The following is a 26,900-nucleotide window of genomic DNA, read 5'->3' on the forward strand; positions in this document are numbered from 1 at the left end:
GCACAGTTATTCAACTGGCGCAAATTGTCTACGTTTTGCTGGCCACATCATGCGATGTGAAAGTGTCCGAATCACTGATCTCTCGATACTTCCAATCCAATTGGTATTGAGATGAGGATTGATTGTTTTCCGACATCGTTGAGAATTGGCTGTAAGGATTTTGGGAAAAATATCTAACAATAAGTATAACGAATGTCAGATGCACAGTGGAGGTAAATGTCGAAACACGTTGTTCAAAAGTAGGATACGGATATCGTGGATTGTAATATTGCTAAACTAGAACCCATATACCGGGTGGTGAGTAAAACGCCATGACAATGTACTTTATTTTGTTGTACAGACATTGTTGTGGTGTTATAATTGTAAACGGTGAAAATATTTGACAAATATTCAAGCACCGGAAGATTAAAAGTTGCAAAATACACAGCGCGATAGACCAACTGCGTATAATATTATTGCAGAATTGGTATATTTATTGACGAAGGTTGGCACCCCTGGCTGTTTGCGAATGACTGTCAAAACCTACTTTCCCCATAGAGGTCCCCGAGGAAATACGATGTCCATCTCGTAGACGTGAGTATCTCTCGCGCGAGGAGTGAGTCTTTACCGATTTGACGCTCCACATTATTCGCGACATGTTTATTTATCAGTTTTGTCACACAACGTGAAAAAGAAAAAGCGATATAAAAAAAAAAAAAAGAAACTCACGACGCAAACCCTTGTCAAAGTGCACGCAATCCGTTGCAGTGGGGTGCTGGCCCAGAGCAGTGTCCTTCGTGCCTATATTCTTTAACCAGTTTGAGGAACGAATGAAGTATTCTGGCATGTAACGAGATTATCTATCAGGACCTGGGGCATCCTGTCCGAGGCGAGGAATTACGTAGAACCAACGTCTCGTGAAATCCATTCAGTAGTTGAAGAGAACAGGTCAAGGTTAACCGTTTTCCTGCTTTTTAGGAATACTTTTTCCCCAGACTGTTTTGTTTTGATTTCCTATACGTGTGCATAATTTTATTATTTTTCGATAAAATCTTGGGGGAAACTTTCCTCTTTTCTCCTGTTTCACCTTTCGTCAATTTGATGATCGTTATTATTTTAACACTTTTTTTGAAAATCTTTTTCTTTTTATTGATGTCAGAAAAAAATGTATTGCCACAGCATACATTTTTTTGATTTCCTATTCCTTTACTGGTTTTATTTCGAGTATAAGTTTAGAAAAATAATCGCATCGGTTTTTATAGCTGATTATTCGTATGCATGCATTTTTTCAATCTTTATACCATAAAGTATTTAATCATTTTCTGTCCTTTAATAACTATGGATTTTCAATGTTTTTTTACTCAATATTTCAGATAACTGCAGCTGCTGGTGGTTGAATATTCTCGCAGCGGTTTCTATCTTGTCAAAATCCATCAAAATGTTCATCACGTGACATCGGCCGTTACGGGATATGGAAAAACCATAAATTAATAATCCGCAAAATTCCCAGGGAACGATTTGAGAAAAGGCCTATAGAAAAAAAAATCATCCCATTGTACTAAGAAATGCTTTCTTGGTAATACAAGCAGAGGAAAAACTTCTCCAAAAAGAAAACGACGCTGATCCCTCTGTTCGTTAGCGACAGAAATGACCAAATTAAGATTTCAAAGCAATAGTTGTATCGATTGATTGATCGAATCCTTTTATAAGTCGAAACAAGTTGAAGGAAAAACAATAATAGTAATAATCATAGGGAACTAAAATGAGTAATCAAGGTGAGCAGACGGAGGGTAAATGGAATTGCGAGTACTGTACGTATGAAAATTGGCCCTCATCATTGAAATGTACAATGTGCAGAGGGGCAAAGCCTTTATTTGGGGAAGATATTTATCGTTTGCGTGATCCAAGTCCACAGCGATCAGGTTCTAATGTAGCGTCTGGTCCAGTACCTCAAATAAGTCAGTCGACAGACTTGTGCAACCTAAGCCCTCAAAATTACAGCCAAAATTTGCCTTCAGGAGGTAAATGGGCCTGTGACTTATGCACCTACCTCAATTATCAAAATACAAATCGATGTGCACAGTGTGGACAGAAGAAACCGGTAAATCACTCCACATCTATACATTCGACAGCCTCAAATCTACACGAACAACTAGCACCGCTAAGGCTGGGCGATCCCCCGCCTAACCCAGGCTCAAACTTACAAATAAATTCTCCGTTAATTAATTTACATCCTGAAAAGTACTCCTACGCGCAGCTGAATGTGCCGTTGTGTAATAAGCAGCAGGAAAAATGGTCGTGTCCGTCGTGTACCTATGAAAACTGGCCGAAAGCTACGAAATGTATAATGTGCGCCCATCAGCGGGAAAAAGAAAGAAGAGAAAGATCCATTACTAATCTAGGACTTATCCTACCCAGTCCTGATCGGGATCAAAGCCAGAAAGGCCTTCCGTCTCCGTCTCCGCCTCATACTCCGTACATCCATCAAACTCATCGAGATGAAAACTTGGCAGTGGCAAAAAGGTATATTTATTGGCTTGCATAATCGTGTTTATAAAACTTACTAGATATAATTAGTACAGAGCTGTTGATTTACTATACACCTTTCCAGCCATTTATTGCAAGAATAACTGAAACATTTTTTACAGTAGTAATTCAATATGAGATGGTTAAAATTACGTAAATATGGATTTTTCAATATTTATTTCGTCTTGTACATACTTTTAGAATACCGTGTGATAAATGAAGAAATGACGGACTTATCGAATATACAATGAAACAAAGTATTCTTAAATTCTAATCAAGTTATGTATTTTTAATGCATCAGATTTCTTAATTGACACACTAAGAAATCATTCATACTATTCATTTAATCAAAGAAAAGTAAGAAATTAAAGATACAATTTTGAAGTTTTAGGATTGCAAATCTAATGAAATAAAATTACTAAATTAATTCAGTATGACAAGGATACCAATAATGATAATGATAGGTCGACAGAAAGATGAATTAGGAAATTAACACGTTCGTATTTTATGGTTACAGAAGTTCTCATAGATACGAGAGAAACGATACTCTACCTGCTCCACAATCACCCAACAATTGTGAATATGAACGCAGATTAAAACAGCTTAGGCGCCATACAGACTGGTGCTGGTTAAACGCATGTCTCGGCATAGTTGAAGGTGATAATGCACCAGTCGAAGCTTATTTAGCAAGCGGTGGAGACCCTGCTCGTCAATTGACGCATTCCGAAGTTCTCCTTTTGAACAGAAGCAGTGCTTTTGACATTGGGCATACTCTAGTTCATTTGGCAATTCGGTGAGCTTAAAAGTTTATATTTGCATATTATATTAAACTGCATATTCAGAAAACTTTTGCATTAATTAAATATTTAAATAACAAAAGAAAAAATGCACAAGCGACAAACTTACAAACAAAAGTAAGGCTTTTCCAAAAACAAAACAAATGGGACAAATGTTACAGTATAATGTATGGCTACGATTAACTTATAGCAGGATTGAACAAATATTCATACGCGAAAAATAAAATTCAATTCCGAAATGGGTGGATAAAAATTTTCTAAACAAATCACAAAACACTCTCAAGTAGTACTAAAATCATGCCAGTGTCAGAAATATCAATTATTGTTGAAATAAAGTGGCTGACTTCTGGCTGAGTACTGCGAGTGAGACCAATTTGTATAGGCATCCAACAACTTCTATCTTCTGAAAGTTTCTAAGGATTGTAAGGATACAGTAGTAATTCACTACAAAACTTTTATTATGTAGCTATAAATTATGACCCACTCAGCAAATTTATATGATAAAAACATTTTAGATGTACAGAGTGATCCAGGACTATTACCCCATTGGCTACCCATGTATTCCTTCTGAAAATCTCCAACTGTGACGTTTCTTACTTCTGATTGAAATTTGTCATTTCCGCATTACAGGCGTTTAAAATTACGCGATCTGGTAGCATCTGAGGGTTTAGAACAGCTGGTGAGCGCATGACGACCAAATGAAAATCTCCTGGCCTCTCTCTGAACCTTTAGTTGTTATCGGATTGGAACACATAGATAGCCTATGGGGCGATAGTCTTGGATCATCCTGCATGACAACTGTAGTGTTTCAGGCTTCTGTCACTATTTCAATCACGTTTTTGTCACCTTATAAAAACATCATAATTTCCGTACACGAAAGTTATATTTGTAATTTTTTTTTGTAACTTTTCTATTAACCCTTTGAGTTATAGTGGTAAGTATTCTTACCACCTATTTTATATCCATTTTTTGTATATTTAGAGAAATTTTTAACATATTTCTGATAGTATACTAACAGGATTTCGATACTTGAGAGTAATTATTGTGATATAATGGGAATTATTATTGTTAGAAACAAATCGATTGGAAAAAATAGTGAGAATTGTATTATTCGTTTTCGAAAAAGTTACCCCTCTAAGTTACCCTGAGAAAAAACTGTCCAGGGGTTTTTGGGATTGCTGATTACGAATCTGAAATCAGATTTTGAAAATTCCATATGGCGAATCCAATCAGCGAACTCGAAAATACTTCCGTAGTGTTTTTTGACGGTATTCAATCAAATTTGAAATTTGCGTGCGCCACTTTAGATCTGCCATCTTGAATTTTTGAAGTTGATTCCAGATTCGTTTACGAGCTAGTCTAAAACCAAAGAATACTATCTTGTTACAAAAGTTGACTCGGTATAATAATGTGTTACTCAAAGGGTTAAACGTTGGACATTTAAAAAATGTGATTCAGATGAAAACGACAAATATTTTTAAAACTTTAACAAGGTAAATTTGATTTCAAAATTTTCATTATGTTATTACTCCCGGTAATGTATTCGAAGTTTTTGGTCAGTAAAAAATGGAATGAATATTCTGATGTCGGAGTCCGAATCTTGAATTCCATAGTCCCTCTGCTTGGAAATCCAGCAAACTATGCACTCGGCTAAAAAGCCCTCGTTGACAAACGAGAAAAATCAAGCTGATAAGTTGGCGCTAGTAATTTTTATTATGATGAAGAATCGGAATTGAAATTAACTAGGATTTTTTTAATTTTGTATGATTTGGAAATAAATACTAACATTGATCTATATTGATATTAATACATTGAACCAGGTTACATCGTAACAATACAATACATAGTTCTATATTCCACAGAGATGCCGTGCATCTGTACGTTGACTGGCCACTAAAATTAAAAAATAACTTAACACAAAACTCAATACGAAAGTACAACAGAATAGAATTAAAATTTCGAATAGAAGTTATTTAGTAAAGTTTTGACTGGCATAGTCATGACACATCGGTATTCCTTAAATAATTCTGAATGATTTTTTTACAGTTCTTGCCTTTTATATTTTTCATAAAATTCTCGAAACTATTGGAGTTTAGCATCGCAATGATTCCTCTTTACAATTTCTTCTTCTACTTTGGGTAATTTAAGTATTTTATTTCTAGTAATTGCAGTTTTGTCTCGATATTATTGACTAAGGTTTTGGTAATGATGCGAGATATCTTCTAGAATTTATATTTTATAAAGTTTCAAAGGTTTCTTCCCTGCCGGTGAACCATGCAATAACTTTAGAACTCTTTTATGTACACTCTCGATTAGACAAATGATTGTCTTATTGGCTGATCCTCAAGCTAATATCCCATAAGTTGCAACACTATAGTATATTCCATACACAATCATTTGTAAATTGTTATGTGCAAACAGTTTATCAATTCTTGATCATACATATAAAAGGTATTTAGTGTAGTTTACTTTCTTTATAATCTCTACGTCCCACCTCTGGTGGCAGTCTTCCCTCTAAGTTTTAACTCTACTTTTAACTACGTAATATCTCAGCGTATAATCCTGGTATCATAAGTGTATGAGAAAATAGTACATCTCTCGTTACTTTCCGCAAATCGTCATTAATATAAATAATAAAGAATAGTAGCCCAAGAATAGTTCCTTGTGGTATACCTGTTTGGATGTTCAAGAATTTACTTTTTACACCAGCAAATTTAACTAATTGCTTTCGGTTTTCCAGATAACTTGTAATTAGATTTAGTGGCAGACCCTTTATGCCAAGCCATTCAAGATTTTCAGTAAGCTTAACATGATTGACCGTGTCAAAAACTTTAGCTAAATCTAAGAACACTGCTGCATTTGGTTTACTTTGATTCAATGTTTTATAAATACTTTCATTAACTCTTGCGATTGTATCTTTTACTCCAAATCCCCTCTTGAACCCAAACTGCGAGTTTGAAAGGATTTTATATGTCTCTAGAAAACATGTGATTCTAATATGCAAGAACTTCTCCAAAATTTTAGCAAAATTCGATACAAGTGAAATGAGTCTGCAATTGCTAAGAGAATGTTTATCATCTACCTTAAAAACCAGAACTAATTCGGAAAGCTTAAAATGGTCAAGACATATCCCAGAAGAAATACATAGATTACACATATATACTAACGCCCTAATAAAATTTGTATTTTGGCCTGTAAATGCCTTTATAACATTGGCATGAATATCAGCTTTACTTTACATTTTACCAATGATACTTGTTATGTTAAGGTCATCAACAGGTTCAAGAAACATTGAGTTTTTGACTGATTTAATTTTACATCTATAAGCCTCATTATTTTCTCTTTTGATTTTACTTACTAACTTTACACCCAGCCCACAAAAGTATTCATTCAAACGACTTCCTGACATGTTCAAGAATAATAACTTCGACAGATGAGACTGAAAATTTTTGCGCTTGGCGTATGTGTCATTATTGTTTTGATAAGTCTTTTATTTGGGTAATGATTTTAGGTTTTGGGTTGCCAATTAAATGTGTTTGATGATCGTCAGTCTCTTAGATATTGAGATACAACAAAAATGTCGTGTGTCGAATATTTTTATTATAGGAAGATGTACTTGAAATATTTTCAATGCCCAACAATTGGAAGATTTATACTGTCTTATAAAAACGTTACGCATATCACCTTGTAGAATTATTATTATAGCGATATTGATTACAACTGAAATGTTTCTAATACCTAATGAAATTATAATAACTGAAATGTTTCAGAATAAAATGTTATAGAAACGTTGAAAATTTGTTCATAAATTGTCACAATAATTCCAATACTTTTGTTACATTTTGTAACATTTTTTACTGTGTCGGTTTGATAAGGAAAATTAGTGGTTGTCCTATTATGTATTGTTTCAATGATTCTTATTGGCATTTTATTGCCTATGCGTAATTTTGCTGCCGTGTAAATAATTGATCAGAGAAAATTCTTCATTTCTGCATTGCGATCAGTAGTTGCTTTTACGAATGGTAGTTCATGGTTGCAGGATTTTTAAAAATGAATTGGCGTTATTCTATAGACCAGTGGTTTTTTCAACCTTCAGGCCGCGACCCCCAGGGGGGTTGCCAAGTCTTACTTGGGGGTCGTGTCGCAAGCCAGGCAAAAAATGGACCTGGAGGGTCGCCAGATTTTTTTTACTCGTAAAAGGGTCACGAATTCAAGAACCTTGAAAAACAGTGATATAGACCATCATTTAAAAACATGCATCCGTATTTTCTAGGTTTTACCCAATTCCAAATGATTTAAAGAAACGGTTGTTCATTCGATACTTCGTTCTTCGTTAATTTCAGGTGGTATATTTTATAATAGAAGATAATTTTATCTTCAGATTCCAAAGAGAGGATATTCTAGCTACACTGTTGTCACAGATCGAGGGGTCCGGGTCAGGTGTGAAGAGAGTACCAAGTTATGTGGCACCAGATTTGGCAGAACAGATTCGTCGGCATGTAACAAATAGCATTGGACTCCGAAAAGGCTCTTTTCCATGCTGCTTTGTTATGGACATGGCTACCTTTGCGCTACCTGCTGAGGTTATTATCATTACTTGTTATACACTCAAGTTAAATTACAGTAATTTGGGAGGCACTGTGTATGCTTTATTTTCAAATTTTCACCTCAATATTTGATTTAATATTCAAATTCAAAATGTAATACAATTTTTGCTATTTTGAACATTGACAAAATGATCTATAACTTTGACAAAATTGTAGATTATGGAAATCAAGCAATATCTTTCGTCGAACTACAGTTTTCGAAGCTAGGTTCGATATGAAGAATTGCACATTTGAGGGATATGCATTTCTTAACTTTCACTTTACTAAAAGTAACAAAATTCACATTCTATAAGAAGCACTTTGAATGCATTATTGTAATTTCAATCAATGACATACTTACAATGAATGACTTCCAAGTAAAGACTTTTCGAATAGTTGTTACTAATATTTTGGGGATAAAGATTGCCTGTGTCTTGTTAAATTACCGTATTGTTCCGAATATAAGCCGAAGCTTTTTTGTCGTTGACAGCACCTGCCAAGATCGTCCACGTTTTATACGCAAACCTGTTTTATATACTGGTAACTAAGAAAAACACCCTGAAATACTACCTCAGAATTGGGGGTCGGCTTATACTTGGAACAATACGGTAATATGAATAACAGAAAATGCACAAAGTCCGATATATAAACGTAGTATAGTTTGAGCTAATATTCTCTCCTGAGATTTTGGTAATCATAGATCTACAGTAACAATTAAAGTTAACAAACAGTTTGATCAATTGAAGGTTGAAGATCTACCGAGTATAGTTCAGGAGCAGATGCTTGAAGAGCTACTAGACAGAGAAGCACAACAACAGCTGGAAGGCGGAGGTGGAGAACCTCCAGCCTTGAATTGGTCGTTAGAAGTAACCGAAAGACTCGGAAGTAGATTACACGCTCTGTGGAACAGATCTGCCGGTGACTGTCTGTTGGATTCCGTAATGCAGGCAACATGGGGCGTTTTCGATAGGGATAATACATTACGCAGTGCTTTAGCTGATTCACTACAGCAGGGTGGACAGTTGTAAGTATGTTACTGTTAAACCATGTCTATGCTGAAGTTTTGTATGTCTCATGTTTATACTTCAAGATTGAAACGCAGTAAGTGATGATTTTTATGAATTCTTTGGTAATGTTGGACTGCTTTTCAATATTGAAATACCGTATATCAATTTACAAATTTATCCTATGCTAGGTTCAAGTTATACCGAAAGTTTGAATTTCAATGTGATAGAATCCGTAAAATACGTTCTATTCTTTCACAGTCCTACATCTTAAACCGATAATTTCATACTTCGACAGTACCGTTACAAGAAACGGAAAAAGGAAACTATTCAGAATATTGTGGTAATGTAATTATTTCGTCTTATTTGCCAGCTTTTATCCCCGCTGGAGGGAGTATGAAGCATCGCAAGCAGCGCGGATGTTGGACTTCACTCTGGAAGAAACTCAGTGGCAAGAAGACTGGGAAAATCTACTAGCAACTGCAGCCCAACCTGGTAGCGCACTTGAGCAATTGCATGTCTTTGCATTAGCCCACATATTGCGAAGACCCATTATTGTTTACGGAGTCAAATACGTCAAGAGTTTTCGGGGTGAAGATATAGGTCAGTTTCATCAGATTGAGTGAATCATGAGATCAAATTATACGTCTAATAAATGAATTTATCAAAAATGATATTTTATTACGCAGTTCATAAATTCTTCTTGTGAACTTCATAAGACGTAAAAGTACTTATAAAATCCAAAAAAATTCACATTTTTCTTAATCAATGTCAATCTTAAATAATTTTGAGTTCTGTTGAACAATTATATCAAAGTTCATTTCTTTGCTTTAGCCTTATTTATAATTTCCCTATGTTTCTAAGTTGTGACTCACTTGCAATGAAGAAAGTTTATTAAATATCGATAATTACAGGTTACGCAAGATTTGAGGGAGTTTATTTACCACTGTTGTGGGAACCATCGTTTTGTATCAGATCACCAATTGCTTTGGGTTATACCCGTGGCCACTTCACAGCTTTAGTTCCAATTGAGCCATACCCATCATCGAGAATCCCACCATTAACTCCACATGCTAATGTCGGAGTCGGCGGTGTTGGTGCCATGCCGCAAATGCAGATGCAAACAACGTTTATGCCATTAATGGATCGTGATCGTAAGCTCCTACCGATTCACTTCCTAAGTCCTGAAGAAATTGGCCGTGAGGAAACCATATTAAAACAGTGGCTCGATGTTTGCACAACAGAAGGCGGTATTCTGGTAGCTCAGCAAAAACTTCACAAAAAACCCCTACTAGTCGCGCAAATGCTTGAAGAATGGCTGAACCATTACCGAAGACTTGCGTGAGTATATGGAAACTATTGAGTTACACATACTGACGTATGGAAGCAAATTGTGATAAAAATGATGATGGTAAAAAATGATAAAATCTATTATGTTGAAAAATATTAATTTAACATGTGTTTTCTTTCAACTTTTCCTTTATTATGATAGCGAATGACTCCGATACTTAGAATTATACCACTAAAAAGTAAGGCCGAAGTATTCAAATAATTGGATAAACTCTAAATTAATATTTTTATGTGCCCACAATTTCTTCCAAGATATAAGTTCAATCAGTTAAGAGTATTTCAATATTATTTTTTGTCTATTTAATCCGGGATATTGAATAAGGTTTAATTTTTGGCTGTAATTATTAAGCATTTGCTACTAATCTATAAGTGATATAATTAGTACTTGGAAATTTGATCTGAGGTGGTTCTGTTTGCATGCAGTAGAAAATATAAAAATTTTGTTCTTGTTTTTTCGTTCTACTCGATGGTGAATGGTCTTCAAAGATACAAGAAGTGAAGGAAAATTTGAAAAGAATTTTCAGCAATTGTCAAATTGAAGGTTTTTAATATTGGCTATTGTTGGAAAGTCCAAGTAACATGCGGGAGTTCAGAGATTTTCTTTATGCAATATCTATCTACATCAGTTTACAAAAATTTGATAACACCTTGTTATGATTTATAGTAATTTTTGGCCAAGGATAATGTAGTGTGACGATTTAGGCTGCTATTAGATTGTGCTCCATTTTCCGCCGTTTTGATTTATTTCCATCACCGCTTCCTTTTAACATGGATATAAATATGCCTTCGGTATAATCTATGGTCTTGTTGTAATCATGAAATTATTAATCAAGTTTTTTCATTTAAATTTTATCAGACTAAGTTATAATAGAAATGTAAAAAGCAATTATGACGTATAACTTAAGATTATGAAAAATAAAATATACGATGTTTAATGTTGAAAAATAAGTCATTCCTCCATTTGTTGGGAGATAAACTAGACTATGTAGTTACAGACGTTAAACGTTGAACGTTATTGCAAAGTTTAATCTTACACATTGTTTTTCACCTACTCCAGTCAGTAAATATCTATTGTGCCATTTTCAATTTGAATAGTTTTAAATGGTTAATCGTTAGGCAATACCAGAAACAAACGTATTAATTATTAATGATGGGACGTTTACCAACAAGAAAATCCCGTATTCTTTCAGACAGATGAACAATGCTCCATTTTCTCGACCAGCAACTTTACAAGACTACAGCAGTGATGGGGATACGGAAGATGAATAAGAAAAGCTCAGATAATTGATAAAATCATGCAACTTGGTGAAAATTTATTTGTTTCTCTCCAGTGAGCAAATCTAGAATGGTAAAAAGGTCTGCACAGGTGCAGCGATATGGAAATACCAAGTCTCTGTGCCTAGAATTATAGACTACGTAATATGACTTGTATACAGTGCAAGTATGGAGTTTGAAACTTCAAGAATTACCCTCTCATTATATACTTGAATCCTTATTGATTCGAAATAGCGATTATACAATGAATAATTACAAATTAATATCTTATTAATTTATTAACTTATTCGAATTGCTGTCAGCGAAGGTTTCATATTTCTTTCATTTACCTGCATAGTGTAGTTGTACATATTGCCAAACGGCAATAAAAAATTGAAGAACATTTGATCCCTGGTGAATTTAAGATTTTTTTACATCTTAAAATATGGGAAAATTTTATTCGTTGTTGAACTAGAAATTAGGTAATTTCACTAAATTACAAACCACTTTGTGGTATTTCAGCCGTCCTAGACAAAACGTAGTATCTATGGATAAAGTATCTTGGACATAATTTACGCTCTTTTCTTTATAAATGTTCCGCAATCAAGAGCATGAAAGATCATTGTCTTTTATGTAACTCGATATCCTGTAATGCAATACTAAGTTCATACACACTGAAAAATGAACAGACGTACTCAATTGTTCACAACAAATGCAGCGCTCCTTTAAATTCGTTTTATTGTCTTTCTTGCAATGATACATCGATTTGATCCAGTATCACTAGGTCACAGAAGAAACTAAAAACTCAATGTTTATACCTTTCTTTTAGATCATAAAGCATTTTTAGTTTCTCGTTACATCCTTCTGATTTGACTTTCTCGATCCCAGTAATAATTGGATGGCAAGGTATGGTTTTACTATTTTTCATCTCAAAACTGTCATCTGAAATGGGATTTTTTAACATCTACAGTCATCCCAAGCTTCTCGGCTGATTGATCGACTTTGGAATAATATTTCGCACAAGATTTCGAAATTTCAAGATTTCTTTTTTAAAGTGTATATCCTGTCATTATTCTGAACGTTCAAATGAAGTATAACTGTGCTGGTAAACAAAATATTATAGATACAGTATTGAAAGAAGGTACTCTGAATGTGCACGTTTCAAACTTTGATCTGAGGATACTCCAAAGATTCATATGAAAATGAATAAATTAATTTGTTGCAGAGCAATATGCACAGTTCAATATAGCATCAACTATCTTATTAATTTTGTTTTAGAAAATTGATAAAAATAATAACGATTAGACATTTCGATACTTATTTCGAAATACGTAATGAAAGAAAGGTATAGCTTAAGATCTTATTTCAGTAGCAAAATAAGAATTATAGATTATTAGAGGTTCAGTTTCAATACTGGTACTGGAGACGCGGATTTTTGGGACGAGAGATGGACAAAAATAATAATTTAAAGTCACGTTCAATATACAATGAATTCCATAAGCGTATTGATCCTCCGTTTGGACAAGATATTACCTGATAACTGAATTTCTTGGCGTCTTGTTTATTTTGCGTAAATAAAATAGCATATTTGTCATGTATACAGATTGTACAGGTGAACTAATTCACATGGCTTCATAGTCTCATGTTTATCGGTGGTGTTAAAAACATATTGTGAATATAGAAGGGTGGAAGCAAAAAATCAGCACGAAGGACGAATAAGAGATGATACCTACTATGGCCGTATTACTTGTATACCTGGGATTAAATTCGTAGTACAAGTGATCACTTATCCAAATGATAACCCTAATCAAAAAAGTACAAAAAGCTCAGAAAACGTGGATTTATTTACCAAGGTTTGCTTACTTCGTTCTTCGTTACTACTAACTAATGTAGGATCTAGTCTTGTTAGCACTGTCGTTTTGCAATCACAATGTGATCTAATTTAGTAATTTTTAAAAACTCACGAATATATTAATTAAATAGAGAAAAGTATTAAAATATATAGTAAAGGATCATTCATTTCTCGATTATTACGGTACAATCTACGAGTATAACAACAATAAAAGTGCTGGAATCTGTATAATTTTTATGATACGTACATCGCAGTTCCTGATCTTATTCGAATATACTCGGTTTCGTTATTAGCAGCTCGTCTAACAATACTGACTTTGTTTGATACCTTCTGTCGCATAACATCGGTGATGTCTATGTTGAAAAATTAAGAAGAATATTATTTAAAGTTTATTTACTGTCTAGAGTGTAAACTTGGGAAAATATGACATGTGATGGTTGAGATTAAATGAAATTATATTTATCCAGAGCTATTGTCACAGTACAAGCTATCTTGAAAATTATGTGATTTTTTGCTCTTCGGTGTCGCCGATTAAGTATGAGAAATAGAATTGTAAAATATGAAGAAAAGAAAAACAGGTGTGTTAATCTTGTATTAGAGTTTGTTTATTGTTGCCGAAATTTTTTGGCAGAATAAAAAAACGGTAAATAAATTTAATTTGAGTTGTTGCACGAAAAAAAATTTTAATCTTCATATGTGATCAAACAGAGATCCTAGAATAATTAGATCGTGGTTTTTCATATTCATTGAACAAGATCGTTGCAAATATTACAAACTATTGAATTTCACCGATTTTGAAATATGCAGGAGCGAAACTCACTCCGTATAGATTTATTTACATTAGAGTAAATAATTTCATATTGTTTTAGTTTTGAACAAGGTGTAATATTTGTTCAGTTGAAAAAAGAAAAAATACGATTAATCTATTTTAGGTCTCTCTAGTTTCTACACATATAGGTAAATATTTTTCGCGCAAAGACCCGACTGACAATATAGAAGGCTATATTGATATAGATTATATAAAATGGATTATATTGAATAATATATCGATGTAAAATAATTCTAAATTAAAATTTATTATCATTATTATTATCATGAATAACTAAGCGTAAAAGAGAAAGAAAAAATATCCAGAAATTTTTTCATAGTGCAATCCAGAACCACTCAATGAAAATTGAACAATTCTAATCATATAACCATTATTGCGATAGAAATACGTAGAAAATAAGTTATGGATAAGATTTATCATTGAAGATTTTACACTGTTTCAATCTCCTGTGATGTTATCTTCTTCAAAAATAGTACATGCGGAACTCATTTGCAGCTTTTTTAAAAACTTAAAAATTTTCAGTGTTTTATCCAGTTTTCCTGAGAATGTAAAACTGTATTTGTGGTCTTATTAATTAATAGTGGAATATCACTCACAGTGAACTGTTGTTCGATTCAAGTTAAATCCGAACCATTGCACAAATCCAGAAATAAAAAGAAAGTTGGAAACGAACATATGCCACAAATTCAAAAGCTCTGGTATAAAAGTTGTGTCATATGTGCCTTTAGACTGTTAACTGTTGAGATGTTGTTGTGCATACGTCACACAGGTACTAAATTTGAATACAATCCAGAAATGTTCCTTCTTCGTTATAAATTTTTGGTATATATGTATACTCTCTCTGTGGACTTTCCTCGTCCGTCGGCTCACACAATATGCAAAAAAAGTACAAGGTAGTTACTTTTATGGATTTTTGTAAACTGACGAAGGAGATTTTTTTTTTTTTTAGATGTTTTCGTATTGTAAGGTGATTTAAAGCGGAATTTTTCAAATATTTCTTACCATTGCCTTATTCAACGACTTATGCTAGGTAAGCTAGCAGTAAAAGTTTTTAAACTGGAATTTGATTAGTGATTTTCTGGAATATTGCTAGTAAAATCCAAAATGCATTATAATTATGCAATGTTTGAAAAAATATATGCAAAATTATTATTCGAAATAATTTATAGAATTGTTGCCCAACTGATTTTATAGTGAAAAAGTAAATGATATTGTCTCCAACGCAGATGAAACAATAGTTGCGTTAAATAAACGTTAATTAAAATACAACCATTTACCGTTCAAAGTTTAAATTATATTAAGATTGGACTAAGATCATATTGGCAACAATATTGGCAATTGTTAAACACGCAATTCACATGGTGAATGAATCCAATAATTGCACGAAATCTAACAGTGGTTATTTCAAATTTACCGCTAACAAATTTCCTCACCGGGGTTCACACGAGTTCCTGAAAAGTGTGCGGACTCGTCTCTAAGAGCGAATCCCATTGGCTGACAGCGGCGTCATGTATGTGTTTGAACGTAAGGTTTGAGGTCAGAAAGATAAGACTAGACGGATACATGCAGTATGTTTCGAATCGTATTATGCAAGCGATGAAATTATCACTTCCGTTGCCCAAGAGCCAACTGATGGTTATGGAAAAAGCTGCAGAATACTCTCGCAATTTCAATTCTTTTCTTGCAGGCGAAATCACGATTCCAACGAAATTATGCCCGGATGACATATAGCTCTCCCCACACCCCTCTTCCGCTGGCCCCCACCATAGATCTTTTCCCCACTCGCCATGCTGCCTGCGCGCTTCTGAGTGTGCAGTGATGTCGGACAGCGAACGTGCCGCGAGATGATTATTCTTCGACTTTAAATGATTTTTCTATGTGAGATTAGAATATCTTTTTACATAATCGTGATTCGTGTTTTGTCATGACTATCTGAGGTCTGTGGCTGATTTTTCTTGGTGTCTCGACTATTGTAAAGGGTTCAAAAATGGGTAAGTCCAAGTGCCGGCTTTAACTGTAGACTGCATACGCCCCTACGAGATTGCTTGTACTAACATTCCTACCTATTATTCACATTATATTCTGCTACTTAGACGCGTCAACGGTGACTCTGATGTTTTTACTATATATCTACTATTACTATAATTAGGAAATTATGTTAGATTGACGTTTCATAGGTTTGTTGTTTGTCTTCGTTTACCAAATTCCCTATTATTTTTCCTTTTCTTACGTTAGTATTGCTATTTACGTCTGACCTGCATTCCTAATGCAAGGGTTGGGCACATTTAATTCAATTTCCTTCATTGCATTTTCTTAAAACTTTTCTTCATTTCGTAATTCATTCCATGAAACACCTTTTATGCGTTAGTCTGAACGATACCTTTTTATTCATACTTCATTACATTCGTCAACATGATTATTGTCGATTTATTTTCCTCACGCAGTGCGCGTTTGTACCTGAACAGTATATATAGGTACCTAGATACGTGTTACACACGTAGCACTTATTGTAATAGAACTGTCGGAGTAGTAACCGATGAACTGACCCGAAGTTGTCGTTACAGTATGAAAAACTGAATCAACATTCGAAATTGGCTATTGATTTTTCGTGCCCTATGTATCTCCAAATGTCTATGGCACAAGGGGTGCACGTATGCCATTGAACCGTTGTAACGCTTTATTGCCGCTACGCTAGAAATGCGGCAATTCTGTATTGTGCAGCGTGTAATATTACCGAGTTGGTTGGATTTCGGTGTACATATTATGATATCTGGCGAACCACTTTTTTCGCGGTTTGCGAATTGGCGATGTTTCCTTGTCGTTCCGGCTTTTTCTCCTTACGTCAAATGACCCATGTTAAAGATAAGAAAACTTCAAAAATGTCTGTGTGTAACAAGTTACAGACGTTATAAGTGTAAATACACGATACAGCCCATTATAGACCCACGTAAACGTACCCACCTACGTACACTCACGTACCTTATACCATTGAAACGGCACGTTACGTAACATTCGAGCACAGGGGACGACGGGTTTATTTAAGTTATATTTAAAATTTCCTAATCTAAATTTCGAAGAATCTGATAAGATAAAAGGGTCTCGTAGGCTTTGTCAATGGCATGTTTGTCGGTGATGCACAGTTTTCGTTTAGTTTGTGGCCAGTGTAAACGTGCTGGTTATTAACCTCCTGTTTATTATTATACACAAATACTTACGGTACGTTATGATCTGAAATAGAGAGTTCTAAGTCTGATAATCTCTGAATAGAAAATGAATCTCTGACTCGATGTCTCACCGAATGCCACAACCACTGACACCGTTCAGCACGATGTACTTGCCGTGGTACGCGCAGATTGTTTCAAATTCGCAATATTCGCATCTTAAGACGAGAACTGAACGGACGCCATTCATAATTATGTACTGGGTTACAAGGAAAACCACATGAATGTAACGATTAGTTCATATTCAAGTTATTACACACTACGTTCCGAGAAGTATGTAATTCAAGACGATGCAATCTTATCTTTACTTAGAGTCAGATAGCGACTGGATATTTTACACAGTTCGTTATTAGCAAGTACCATCAAACTCTCGATGAAATTAAGAACAAACAATGATTGATTTCGATGTGAAATTGTTTTTATTTTAGAAGAGAAGAGCGTGTTATACTCGTTTTTCAACGTTTCACCTTGAAAACCAACAATTGTATGTCATTTTTTGCAATAGTTGTTGTACTTGTAACGTTATGTATTTGTAAAGTTATGATCGCAATCAAGGGAAGTCCGTGGAGAGTTATATGCTACAATATATCAGAAAATGGTAAAATCAACTCGAAGGTCAAAAACGTGTATGAAAAAGCACACGGACTCTCCGTCAATAAATCATGTCTAATAGCGAAATGAAAAATGATCGTACATTTAATGCCTCGAAGGAGATGAGATTGAAGTTCTACGTGAGACGTGGAGTCACGCGTGACGTTAGTGTAACAATACCTGTTTTGGCAAAAAAAATTGTTGTTTTGCAACTTCAGTATTCTCTAAAATTTGGTACACTGTGATCATGCAAAACATATTCATATTCTGCAAACTCAACTACTTCGTACTCATTCTAATTTTCTATACAGCGATTGTTTCTGAACGTATCGTCACGTAAAACAAGTCGGTTGTGAAGTTGAGTTATAAAATTCTGGGAGTTTGAAAGAAGAAGGGCGGGCTGACTGATGGTTGGCAGGCCAACCATGTTTGTCCTGCAGCAAATTAGTTGTATTGGACGTTGAGCGAAATTGAGGGGGAAGATTCGAGTGGGAATTTTCAGTCTGCAATCTTCGCTGCATTCGCGCGAACAGTATCAGGTAGTGCGAGGTTCTTACAAGCTGAGGTAACCTCGACTTATCAATTATTACAGTTAATCGTTCAGATTGTTTTTCACGCCTTTATCTTATCGTGAGCGGGTTTAGAGCCGAGACCGACGAGGTGTGGAGTTGCCGCCGCACCTCGAGAAATACGTGCGTCCCTCACCTTCGGACTTATATAACTGCCGCAGGATTATTGCTGGAACCATCATATGAACCTACGTGAATAATTCATATATAAAATGAAGACTAAGAACGAAGAAAAGTTTACCTCGATGGAGAGCAAAAATATAAAATCTCTCACTCCCGGTGTAGGTGTGGCAGATAATAACAATAGTCAGATAAAAAGTGCCGAGGAGAAAAGGAAGTTTTTCAAAAAGGGTGAGAATTCCTACTATCATCATCATCATCATCTGTGTGTCAGTGCAATGTTCAATATTGTTTTAATGCTACATCTGAGTTTACGATACGCGTTATACATATTATATATATGACTTTTTTTCTGTGTTACAATTATCAGTTTTGGAGGGAAACGTACGTAATGTTACGGAATATTCAAGTGCCTTGGGTATGATTAGAAAGAAACCGTAGAGGTGTCCTTGTGCTGATCATTTAGCGTGATGCGAAATTTGTTAATATGCAATTATAAGGGGCTATGTATGTAAGAATCGTACACAGCTGCTACAAGCTCACATTACGGTCGACCTCAGAAGTGCATTGGGTCATTATATTTGACCCCACTTGACAGCATCCTATTTAACTTCATGTCTGAATTGTATTAACATATCATTAACAATTATAGTGGTATTCGCCTACATATATTACGCATGTATTAAAAAATATAGGAATGAGATCAGGAATGAGAAAACAGCGTGAAAACGAAAATAGCAGCGCGGAAACAGTAATTCAGCTAGTCCGATGAAGAGTTCAGCGTTTGCAACATATGACGTCATGTTAAGTGTTATTATGATGTCACCATGTATTTTTAAACCGTTGTAGCGAGAAGGCTTAATACATTATACATAGATATATATTACCAACAAGCATATATACATATATACATGCATATACTTTATACTTGTATGTGTACGGTCTCGACTGTTTACGCAGTTATGGATATTTGCTCCCGATTGAATTCTTCTTATTCATTGTATCAACAATTGAAGGGATGTTACAAATACCAAAAACGAGGAAAAGATTGGTAATTTTCCACATAAAATTTTAAAATCTGAAATTTTACGTATTATTGAATCTTTTAAAGATATCAGGGGTCAATTTTGCGTTTCCGATTTTTCCCATGCTTGCCGTACTTATAGAGTTCGTTGAATGGTTGTTGAATGAATCTGCAATTCGATTTATCAAACGGCGCTGAAAGTATGTAGGGATGTAAAAAATCGAAAGTACACCATGTCAGAGTATATAGTGGCAGATCACTCTGTGCCAGATACTACAAGCGCGTCATGAGCCGCAGAATTTGTAAAACGACTGTATAATCACCCATCAATCTTATTTCGGAATTAGCTTTCTGCTCCATAGTTTGAAAATTTGTGTCAACCGTCAGTGATAATTAATACACCGGATGTCGAAATCCTCTGCGAATGTATGTATAGGCCTTGGAACCGACAAAGTCCTGAGTTTTATTGTTCAATATCGTCATGAAATTCTCCTCTCAGTATCGTCGAGTACCTACCTTGTCGACTTTCACGGTATTACATCTATAATGTCGAATGTTTTCTCTTTTTTTTTTGTCGGATGTTGGACCAGCACGCCTGACGGGTGGGGGAGGGTGGGGGGCACTAGCATTGAAACTCGCGGCGGCTCAGAACAAAATTACATACCTGATCTATTAAATTCCTTTCGGATACTCGTACATTATACTTTATTTATCCAAAAAGAGTTGTTTTTTTTTTTATATGAAACCTATTTTATGTTAAGGTGGTTCTAACTTAAAAATGAGATATATTGTACGTATTTACACAAGGCTCTCATCCCGCAAAATATACGTCATGTATTGAAAGTTGATGCACTTTTATTTTTTCCTTTCTGATAAAATAGTCTTTGGAGTTTTGTATCTTAAACGTACGGTTACTATAGAAGATGCGAAAAATACAGATATTAGATCATGTATTGTATTTTTCTTCATGAATTGGTTCCGTGTTTATAACTTCTCATCGTCTCATTTATGAAAAATATTCTAAAGTACGACCATAAGGCGTAAGCGACACTGTACCTCTTTTGCTCTCTTAGAATGAACCGAATGAACCTTCACGCGTCACCGCGCGTCTCACTCGCACTATTTCGTCCCGCCGCGCCGCTCACGTATAATAGTTATTATGATTATGACGGTCTTACAACCTCCTTAACTCTTCGGATTCGACAATTCTATTCGCAATGAAAATTTCAATAATCTGAGAAAGTTTCAAACTTCTTACAATATTGGAGAACTTTGATAAAAAGCCTGTAAGATAATTATATTGCCATAGGAATTTACCAATTGCAAAAATTACTTGTTTTGGATCCACTGTATACAGGGTGTCCCATTTTAAACGAGTCATGAGGACATCTTGAAAGCTGAGTGTGGTACACGATAAAGTTTTAGATCAAAGATATTTAGTATCTAATAGGAAATCTATAAGAGAAGTTGACGTAATTGTAGGTCATACCGAATTTAAGAAATCTTCGATAGGGTTACCACCGTATCTTGACAGCCATCTCAAACGTTACATATTATTTGTTTTGACAACGTCGAATAGCATTTGTTTGACAACGTTTGGGATGGATGGCCGTGGCGGGATACGATTATGTATTATATTTCAATGGATACCTACGACGCGACGTTCAACCTAAAATGAGAGCTGTAACTCTGGTTGCTTGAATAAGGCGCAAGCATTGTTCTGCAGATATAGTTACTGATACGTTTAGACCCATTGTTAGACTTTATATTTCAGAATTATAAATTGACGGCACAAATTGTAAATGTGACGATGACCTAAAACCAATTGCTAGTGTGAAATGCTACCAATTTATTTTTTGGTAATTTTAGAATTAAGGATTAAGAGATATATATTATAAAAAAAAGTCAATAATTTGGAAAGGGTCAATCACTGGTACACTTACCTTATACGTCCGATAGTCAACGTCGAAGTCAGGAAAATAGGCCACTTCGAAATACAATACAAACAGGCACGTGACATGCTATGAAAAACTGCACCGATGGTGATAATATCATAAAGGGTGTGCACCGATGCCCGACTTACAACTTTTCAAGTGCCCGAAAATCCATCATGTTGAAGTTACTAATGTTACTGTTACAATGTTCGTTTAGTAGTTCGTTAACATCGTTATTTCGCATCGTTGAGGTTATCTGAAATTTAGTAAACCATAAGAAACAAAAGATACTCATAAATTTGAAAGCCAAGCTTATTGAAAGTCATTATAAAATTCTACAATAATGAAATTTTCTCTCCTGTTTCGTTATGTTAATCTTATTAACTTCACCCTCGTAAAAATCAGCGTGCCGCGAAAAGTGACTTTCGTTTTGAATAAGATATGGGCCACGTAACCTAAAACCAAGTTTGATTTATGAAAGGTAATTTGCCTACATGTGACATAATTTATAAATAATTTACTGCTTTCAATAAATATGTGTTGTTACACGCAGTTTTTGGTTGAGTAGTACGTACTTGTCACAAATTTTCTAAATTTAATGGAAATGCTGTAATTAAGTTCGCACTATCCACTGAGGTTTCCTTGGTAATATTTAGTCAGGTTATCTTACAATTAGGTTTTCGCATTGGATAGATATATTATTGAAGTATACCATGGAACTACGAGATTGAAGTTCGTAAAAAAAATTATTATTTTCTTATTTTTATTTTTGTAACGAATAGGTACCTAGAAAGATTCAGGTATTTTAATACGTCTGATGAACTAACAACACACAACAAATTTGTTTACTTATCCTCCTTCATGATATCCATATCCTTCATCATATCCGTACCCTCCATGTGGTACACGACTCACGATTCCTGAATTTTTCTTGCTATGTGAAATGTAACTTCCCAGCTAACTTGTTTTCGGTCCGAAACAGAATGCGAGTTCAATTCTATACAAATTATGCGTCAATGACTGGTGATACAGCTGATGGGGGAAAGTGGGATGCATTGTCACATAATTCGTATAGAATTGAACTCCGATTTTGTTTCAGAACGAAATAAGTTCGTCAGAAGTTTAAGGCACTTGTGTATTTTACTGAACAACTACGCTGCGAGTGGCTTTTGCGGAACTAGCGAACTCCATAACCGAAATTGGGTCCGCATTTTTGTCAGCTGAGACATTTGATAGGAATAGGAGTTTGGACTTCGTAATTTTATCTTACTTTCTGTTATCGACATTCAAATTTGCCGCATTTCGAGTACGTCTGTGGCAGCGTTACTGTGAGACCCTACAGAAATTCGGAGCGCTATAAATCGCTTGAATGACAAAATTCAAAGACGTTTGGATTCGATTGGTTAATAGCTACAAGTTTCGTTTGGGCAGGGGGGATAGCATTCAGCTATTTTTTAGGAAATTGGTCCTCACAAAAATTTCTCAAATTCGTCACGAACTACAACCATTTCAACCACTTTAATAGATGTTCCCCTTAGAATTTAACAACTTGCATCTAATATATTGTCGTGTACCACGCAGTTGACGGAAGGATCTAAAAACGGTTACTCTTGGACAAATTTTCGTGAATAGTATGTACTCTGTGGGTGAGTGGGCTTGGGTCCATAATAAGACCGTGGTCCATAAGATGCTGTGTTGAGGTAGCTTCTTCATCGGCCGGAACCGTTTAATTCGCAATCCTTCAAGGTCATCTAGTACTCCTACCTTTACCGATCGAGCAAACTCACCCTTTTTGTTCTTATCTTATACTGAACAAACAAACGAATAGACAGGGTTCAAATTTTGGCGGTGCATCGCTTTTTTGTATCAATAAAGATAGGAGAACTACATGATCTTAAGGAGTGCCCTGGTTGACTAACGTTGTCGTACATATCTTCAGATATCAAAGTCCACGTGTTTTAAACGCAAACAGGGTTCAACAGCCCCATTCTATACACAATTATGAACAAAATGACTCCAATTCATTTTAATTTGATGCAGAAATAAAGAAATGGCACGAAAACTACTAATTTACTATTGCGATTTCGTAGTTTACGTGCCATTTCTTTATTGTTGCATGAATTGAAAATTTATTACAGTCCTTTTGTTCAGAATTACGTATAGAATGAGGCTGCCAAGCCTTTTTTGCGCTTAAAACACGTAGACTTCGATATCCGGAACTATGTTACGTGAACGTTGAAATCGACCAGGGCAACCCCTTAAGACGCAAAACCCCATTAGAGCAACCGTCTGTAACAGTCTTTAGTCAATGATCACGCTCAGTTTCGAAATATCTTGATGATACTTTTTCAAGGGAACACCTTGTATATTACCGATATTAATTTTTGCTCGTAGTCACATAATGATGGTCTCTAAATCATACCTCCGTCACCCTGCACAAGGAATTTAGGAGAGATACCAGAAAGGTGGGACTGGTGATGATTATGATCATTATCATTACCGTTATTGTTATCGTCACCGTCATTGTTATTATTATTACTACTACTAGTACTGTTATTACCATTACTACGTGAATTTTTCTGTACCGAAAATAATACAGACATTTAAGAGCATTTTCTTTCGTAAAAGATCAGTATTTAAAAATATTGTAACATCTCAGCTGGATAATACGAATAGCAGGTGCCAAATTTATCGTTTCCTTAAAGGTAAATGTTTCTTTTCATATTTCCAAAGTTGGCGTCCATCAGGTTGGATGGATTAGTATTCCGTAGTAAACAGTACAGGGTCAATAAAATATTCAGCCATAATTTCACCATTAATTCTTATTGTCAAATAGCTGATCAGGTTTAATTTGTCATTAAAACTTTGTATATTTGTAGCAACTCAAGTTTTCAATCAAGCCTGATGGTAGACTGACTTTTGATAGGTGTTTCGAAGAAAGATTTGGAAGAAAAGTGGAGGGGTATAGGAATTTGATGATTGGCGGATTTTTAGGATTGGTGGATTTTTGGGATTGGTTGAAAAAACGTGTAACAGCAATGCGTCATGGGAGGGGAGTATTGGTACACAGGGCTTCTTGGAAAAGCTATGTGGATAAGAACAATTGAAGAAGGAATGTGGGAAAGTCTTACAGACAACTATAGACAAGTAGGGTTGTAAGAATGACGCCTAGGGAAATTGCGTTCTATGATCGCACGTTCGGTTGACAAATGTGTAAGTCGAAAGTAAAGGAAAAAGGTTCTCCCTTGATGGCTGGTTTATTCCATGGGTGGCCAACCGATGTGCCGGTCAGTTTCTACGGCATGCATTGTTCCAGGTACCATTACAAACCAGGTGTCGTGTTGTTAAAAAATCATATCGCACTTAAGAATCTATCGGTACTGATCCTCGAACAGTAATAATGTCGCAGAAAAGTATTAAATTGATCTAAACTGTGTGATATGGTACGCAGCAAGCATTAATATGTAAAAGAGAAGACAAATAACAAACTTTGAACCGTTAGAAAAAGACAGACTGTGGTTTTTTTTTCCTGTAAACTTGACAATTTCTGTATGTATTATTTTTTGTATACAATTGCAAGGAACAGGATGGAAATTTCATTTTGGAAACGTTGGCAAATTCTGTAAATGTCAAACATATTTTTATAGCTGTTCGGTTATACCATTTTCGTTTTAGGTTTCCTTTTTCATTGCTGATTTGTAGAGGCAGATGGAGCAGGGTAAATCATTATGGGAATAATTTTTAACTTGTATGATTAATATATCGCGTAAAATAAATCACGTATCAAAGGACTAGGAATATAATGTTTTATTTTATATGGCTCTATGTCATTATCCTCTTATTATTACTTTTACTGACATGCCTACCTCGTCCCTGTAGCTGAAAACCTTCACTTCTATTCATATGAATGCTAAATACCTTTGTTGAATGTACTAATCAGTTTCAATCAATGATATATTTGATGTACTAATTAATATTTAACAACGATTGTTTTTAAAATTCGACCTTGATGGTCGAAACACCTGTTCATTAAATACATTGGCTGTTTGGTAGTCACTCTGAGTATTAATTAATCATAGGTCGATATAATAGCTTGTATTATTATAATTTGAACACCACTCGTGATGACTGCTAATTGTGCAGGGAGTGATTCTCAATGTAATCGTTTGAAATTCGTTTATTGAAACGAACAGAATAAACTTTTGTTTATACTGCATCTATTACAAGCCATCCTTTACAGATCATATTTTTACTCGTTTCATTAATTAATTTGAGTTTCATCCTATTTTCAAACTTTATAGAAATTTGAAATTCTGAATTTTCTTCTAGGTAAAACTCTCTGCCAAGCTTGTAATAAGAAGTGTAGCGGAGAAGTGCTACGAGTGCAGGACAAGTACTTTCACATCGGTTGCTTCAAGTGTGCGCAGTGCAATTCCAGTTTGGCTCAGGGTGGATTTTTCGCTCGTGAAGGCTCCTACTATTGTACTAAGGTAACAATTAAGATGACGGCATTTAGTATCTTATTGCTTGCTGTTGTCTCCGAGTATTGCATTATTGGATAAAATAATCACCGGTCGAAATAATTTCTGGTTTAAACATAAAATACTGTAAAGTCCAAGTGGACGATTATGTGAGTGGGAATATTGGTGATAGATTAGAATAAAGTTAATGTAAAATCACTAAAGCTGTGTTTACGATGTTTAACTTGGTCAATTTTATTAATTTTTTTGTATATAGGATTATCGCGAGCGATGGGGCACTAAGTGTGCTGGTTGTGGCGAGTACGTCGAAGGTGATGTTGTAACTGCTGGAGAAAAACACGCATTTCATCCCAACTGTTTCCACTGTCAGCGGTGTCGGCAACCATTGCTGGGACAAGGAGCTAAGGTCACATTGGTACAAGGTATGCCGAGCTATTTGCTCCTCCAACAGAATTAATTATAAAGAATTGAATTTTTGCTGGCATAATATGCAAAATACATTCGTTCGTAATTTGTACCTGCCTCTTGTTATAATTGGTCAGTTGATAAACAACTGGCAGTGTCATAGCTATGGATTACGATGCGTGCGGCTGATCAGAAGGCCAGTACCTCCAACTCTAAAAATGACGATAAAACTTTGTCCGTACACCAAATATATTTGAGTATAGAAAATCACATCATTCGATAGAGTAATTTCAGGTGAGATGGCTCACAGTATAGTACAGCACGGTAACGTACATAAGAAACTATACTGTGGGCCATCTCTTACCTATGGCCATCTCA

At 35.0% G+C, this 26,900-nt stretch overlaps 2 protein-coding genes and 1 long non-coding RNA gene across 17 annotated transcripts in view; 2 read left to right on the forward strand and 1 right to left on the reverse strand.

Annotated features, from left to right (window-relative positions):
* Positions 1-172: 172 nt before the first annotated feature.
* LOC124411812 (ubiquitin thioesterase trabid) lies at positions 173-11,836 on the forward strand. 6 transcript variants are annotated; one of them, XM_046891695.1, is made up of 10 exons: positions 173-297; positions 462-573; positions 748-933; positions 1,353-2,502; positions 3,023-3,298; positions 7,684-7,885; positions 8,620-8,912; positions 9,266-9,495; positions 9,807-10,233; positions 11,437-11,836. In XM_046891695.1, the coding sequence occupies exons 4-10, from the start codon at positions 1,742-1,744 to the stop codon at positions 11,438-11,440; spliced, it is 2,193 nt and encodes a 730-aa protein (XP_046747651.1). In that variant the 5' UTR covers positions 173-297; positions 462-573; positions 748-933; positions 1,353-1,741; the 3' UTR covers positions 11,441-11,836. The 6 variants fall into 6 exon arrangements, with proteins under 6 accessions (XP_046747651.1, XP_046747350.1, XP_046747264.1 ...); XM_046891394.1 differs by having other exon boundaries at positions 462-595; positions 11,433-11,835; XM_046891308.1 differs by having other exon boundaries at positions 11,433-11,835.
* LOC124412982 overlaps positions 10,723-26,900 on the reverse strand; it is a 19,563-nt gene continuing 3,385 nt past the window's right edge. Inside the window, exons 2-3 of the long non-coding RNA XR_006929839.1 lie at positions 23,186-23,191; positions 10,723-10,855 (exon numbers count right to left, since the gene is read on the reverse strand). This is a non-coding gene — a long non-coding RNA (uncharacterized LOC124412982). The remainder of the gene's footprint in view (positions 10,856-23,185; positions 23,192-26,900) is intronic.
* LOC124411352 (actin-binding LIM protein 2) overlaps positions 15,970-26,900 on the forward strand; it is a 34,778-nt gene continuing 23,847 nt past the window's right edge. For 8 of the 10 annotated variants that reach the window (XR_006929706.1, XM_046890538.1, XM_046890708.1 and 5 more), the window contains exons 1-3: positions 15,970-16,168; positions 25,966-26,126; positions 26,374-26,539. Coding sequence is in view for 9 of the 10 variants with exons in the window: in XM_046890538.1 (XP_046746494.1) it covers positions 16,165-16,168; positions 25,966-26,126; positions 26,374-26,539 (331 nt within the window). In the remaining variant the exon portion in view is untranslated. The remainder of the gene's footprint in view (positions 16,169-25,965; positions 26,127-26,373; positions 26,540-26,900) is intronic. The other 2 variants (XM_046890468.1, XM_046890621.1) reach the window with 1 other exon arrangement.

The sequence above is a fragment of the Diprion similis genome, chromosome 1 (genome assembly GCF_021155765.1).
Source record: "Diprion similis isolate iyDipSimi1 chromosome 1, iyDipSimi1.1, whole genome shotgun sequence".
Lineage (NCBI taxonomy): Eukaryota > Metazoa > Arthropoda > Insecta > Hymenoptera > Diprionidae > Diprion > Diprion similis.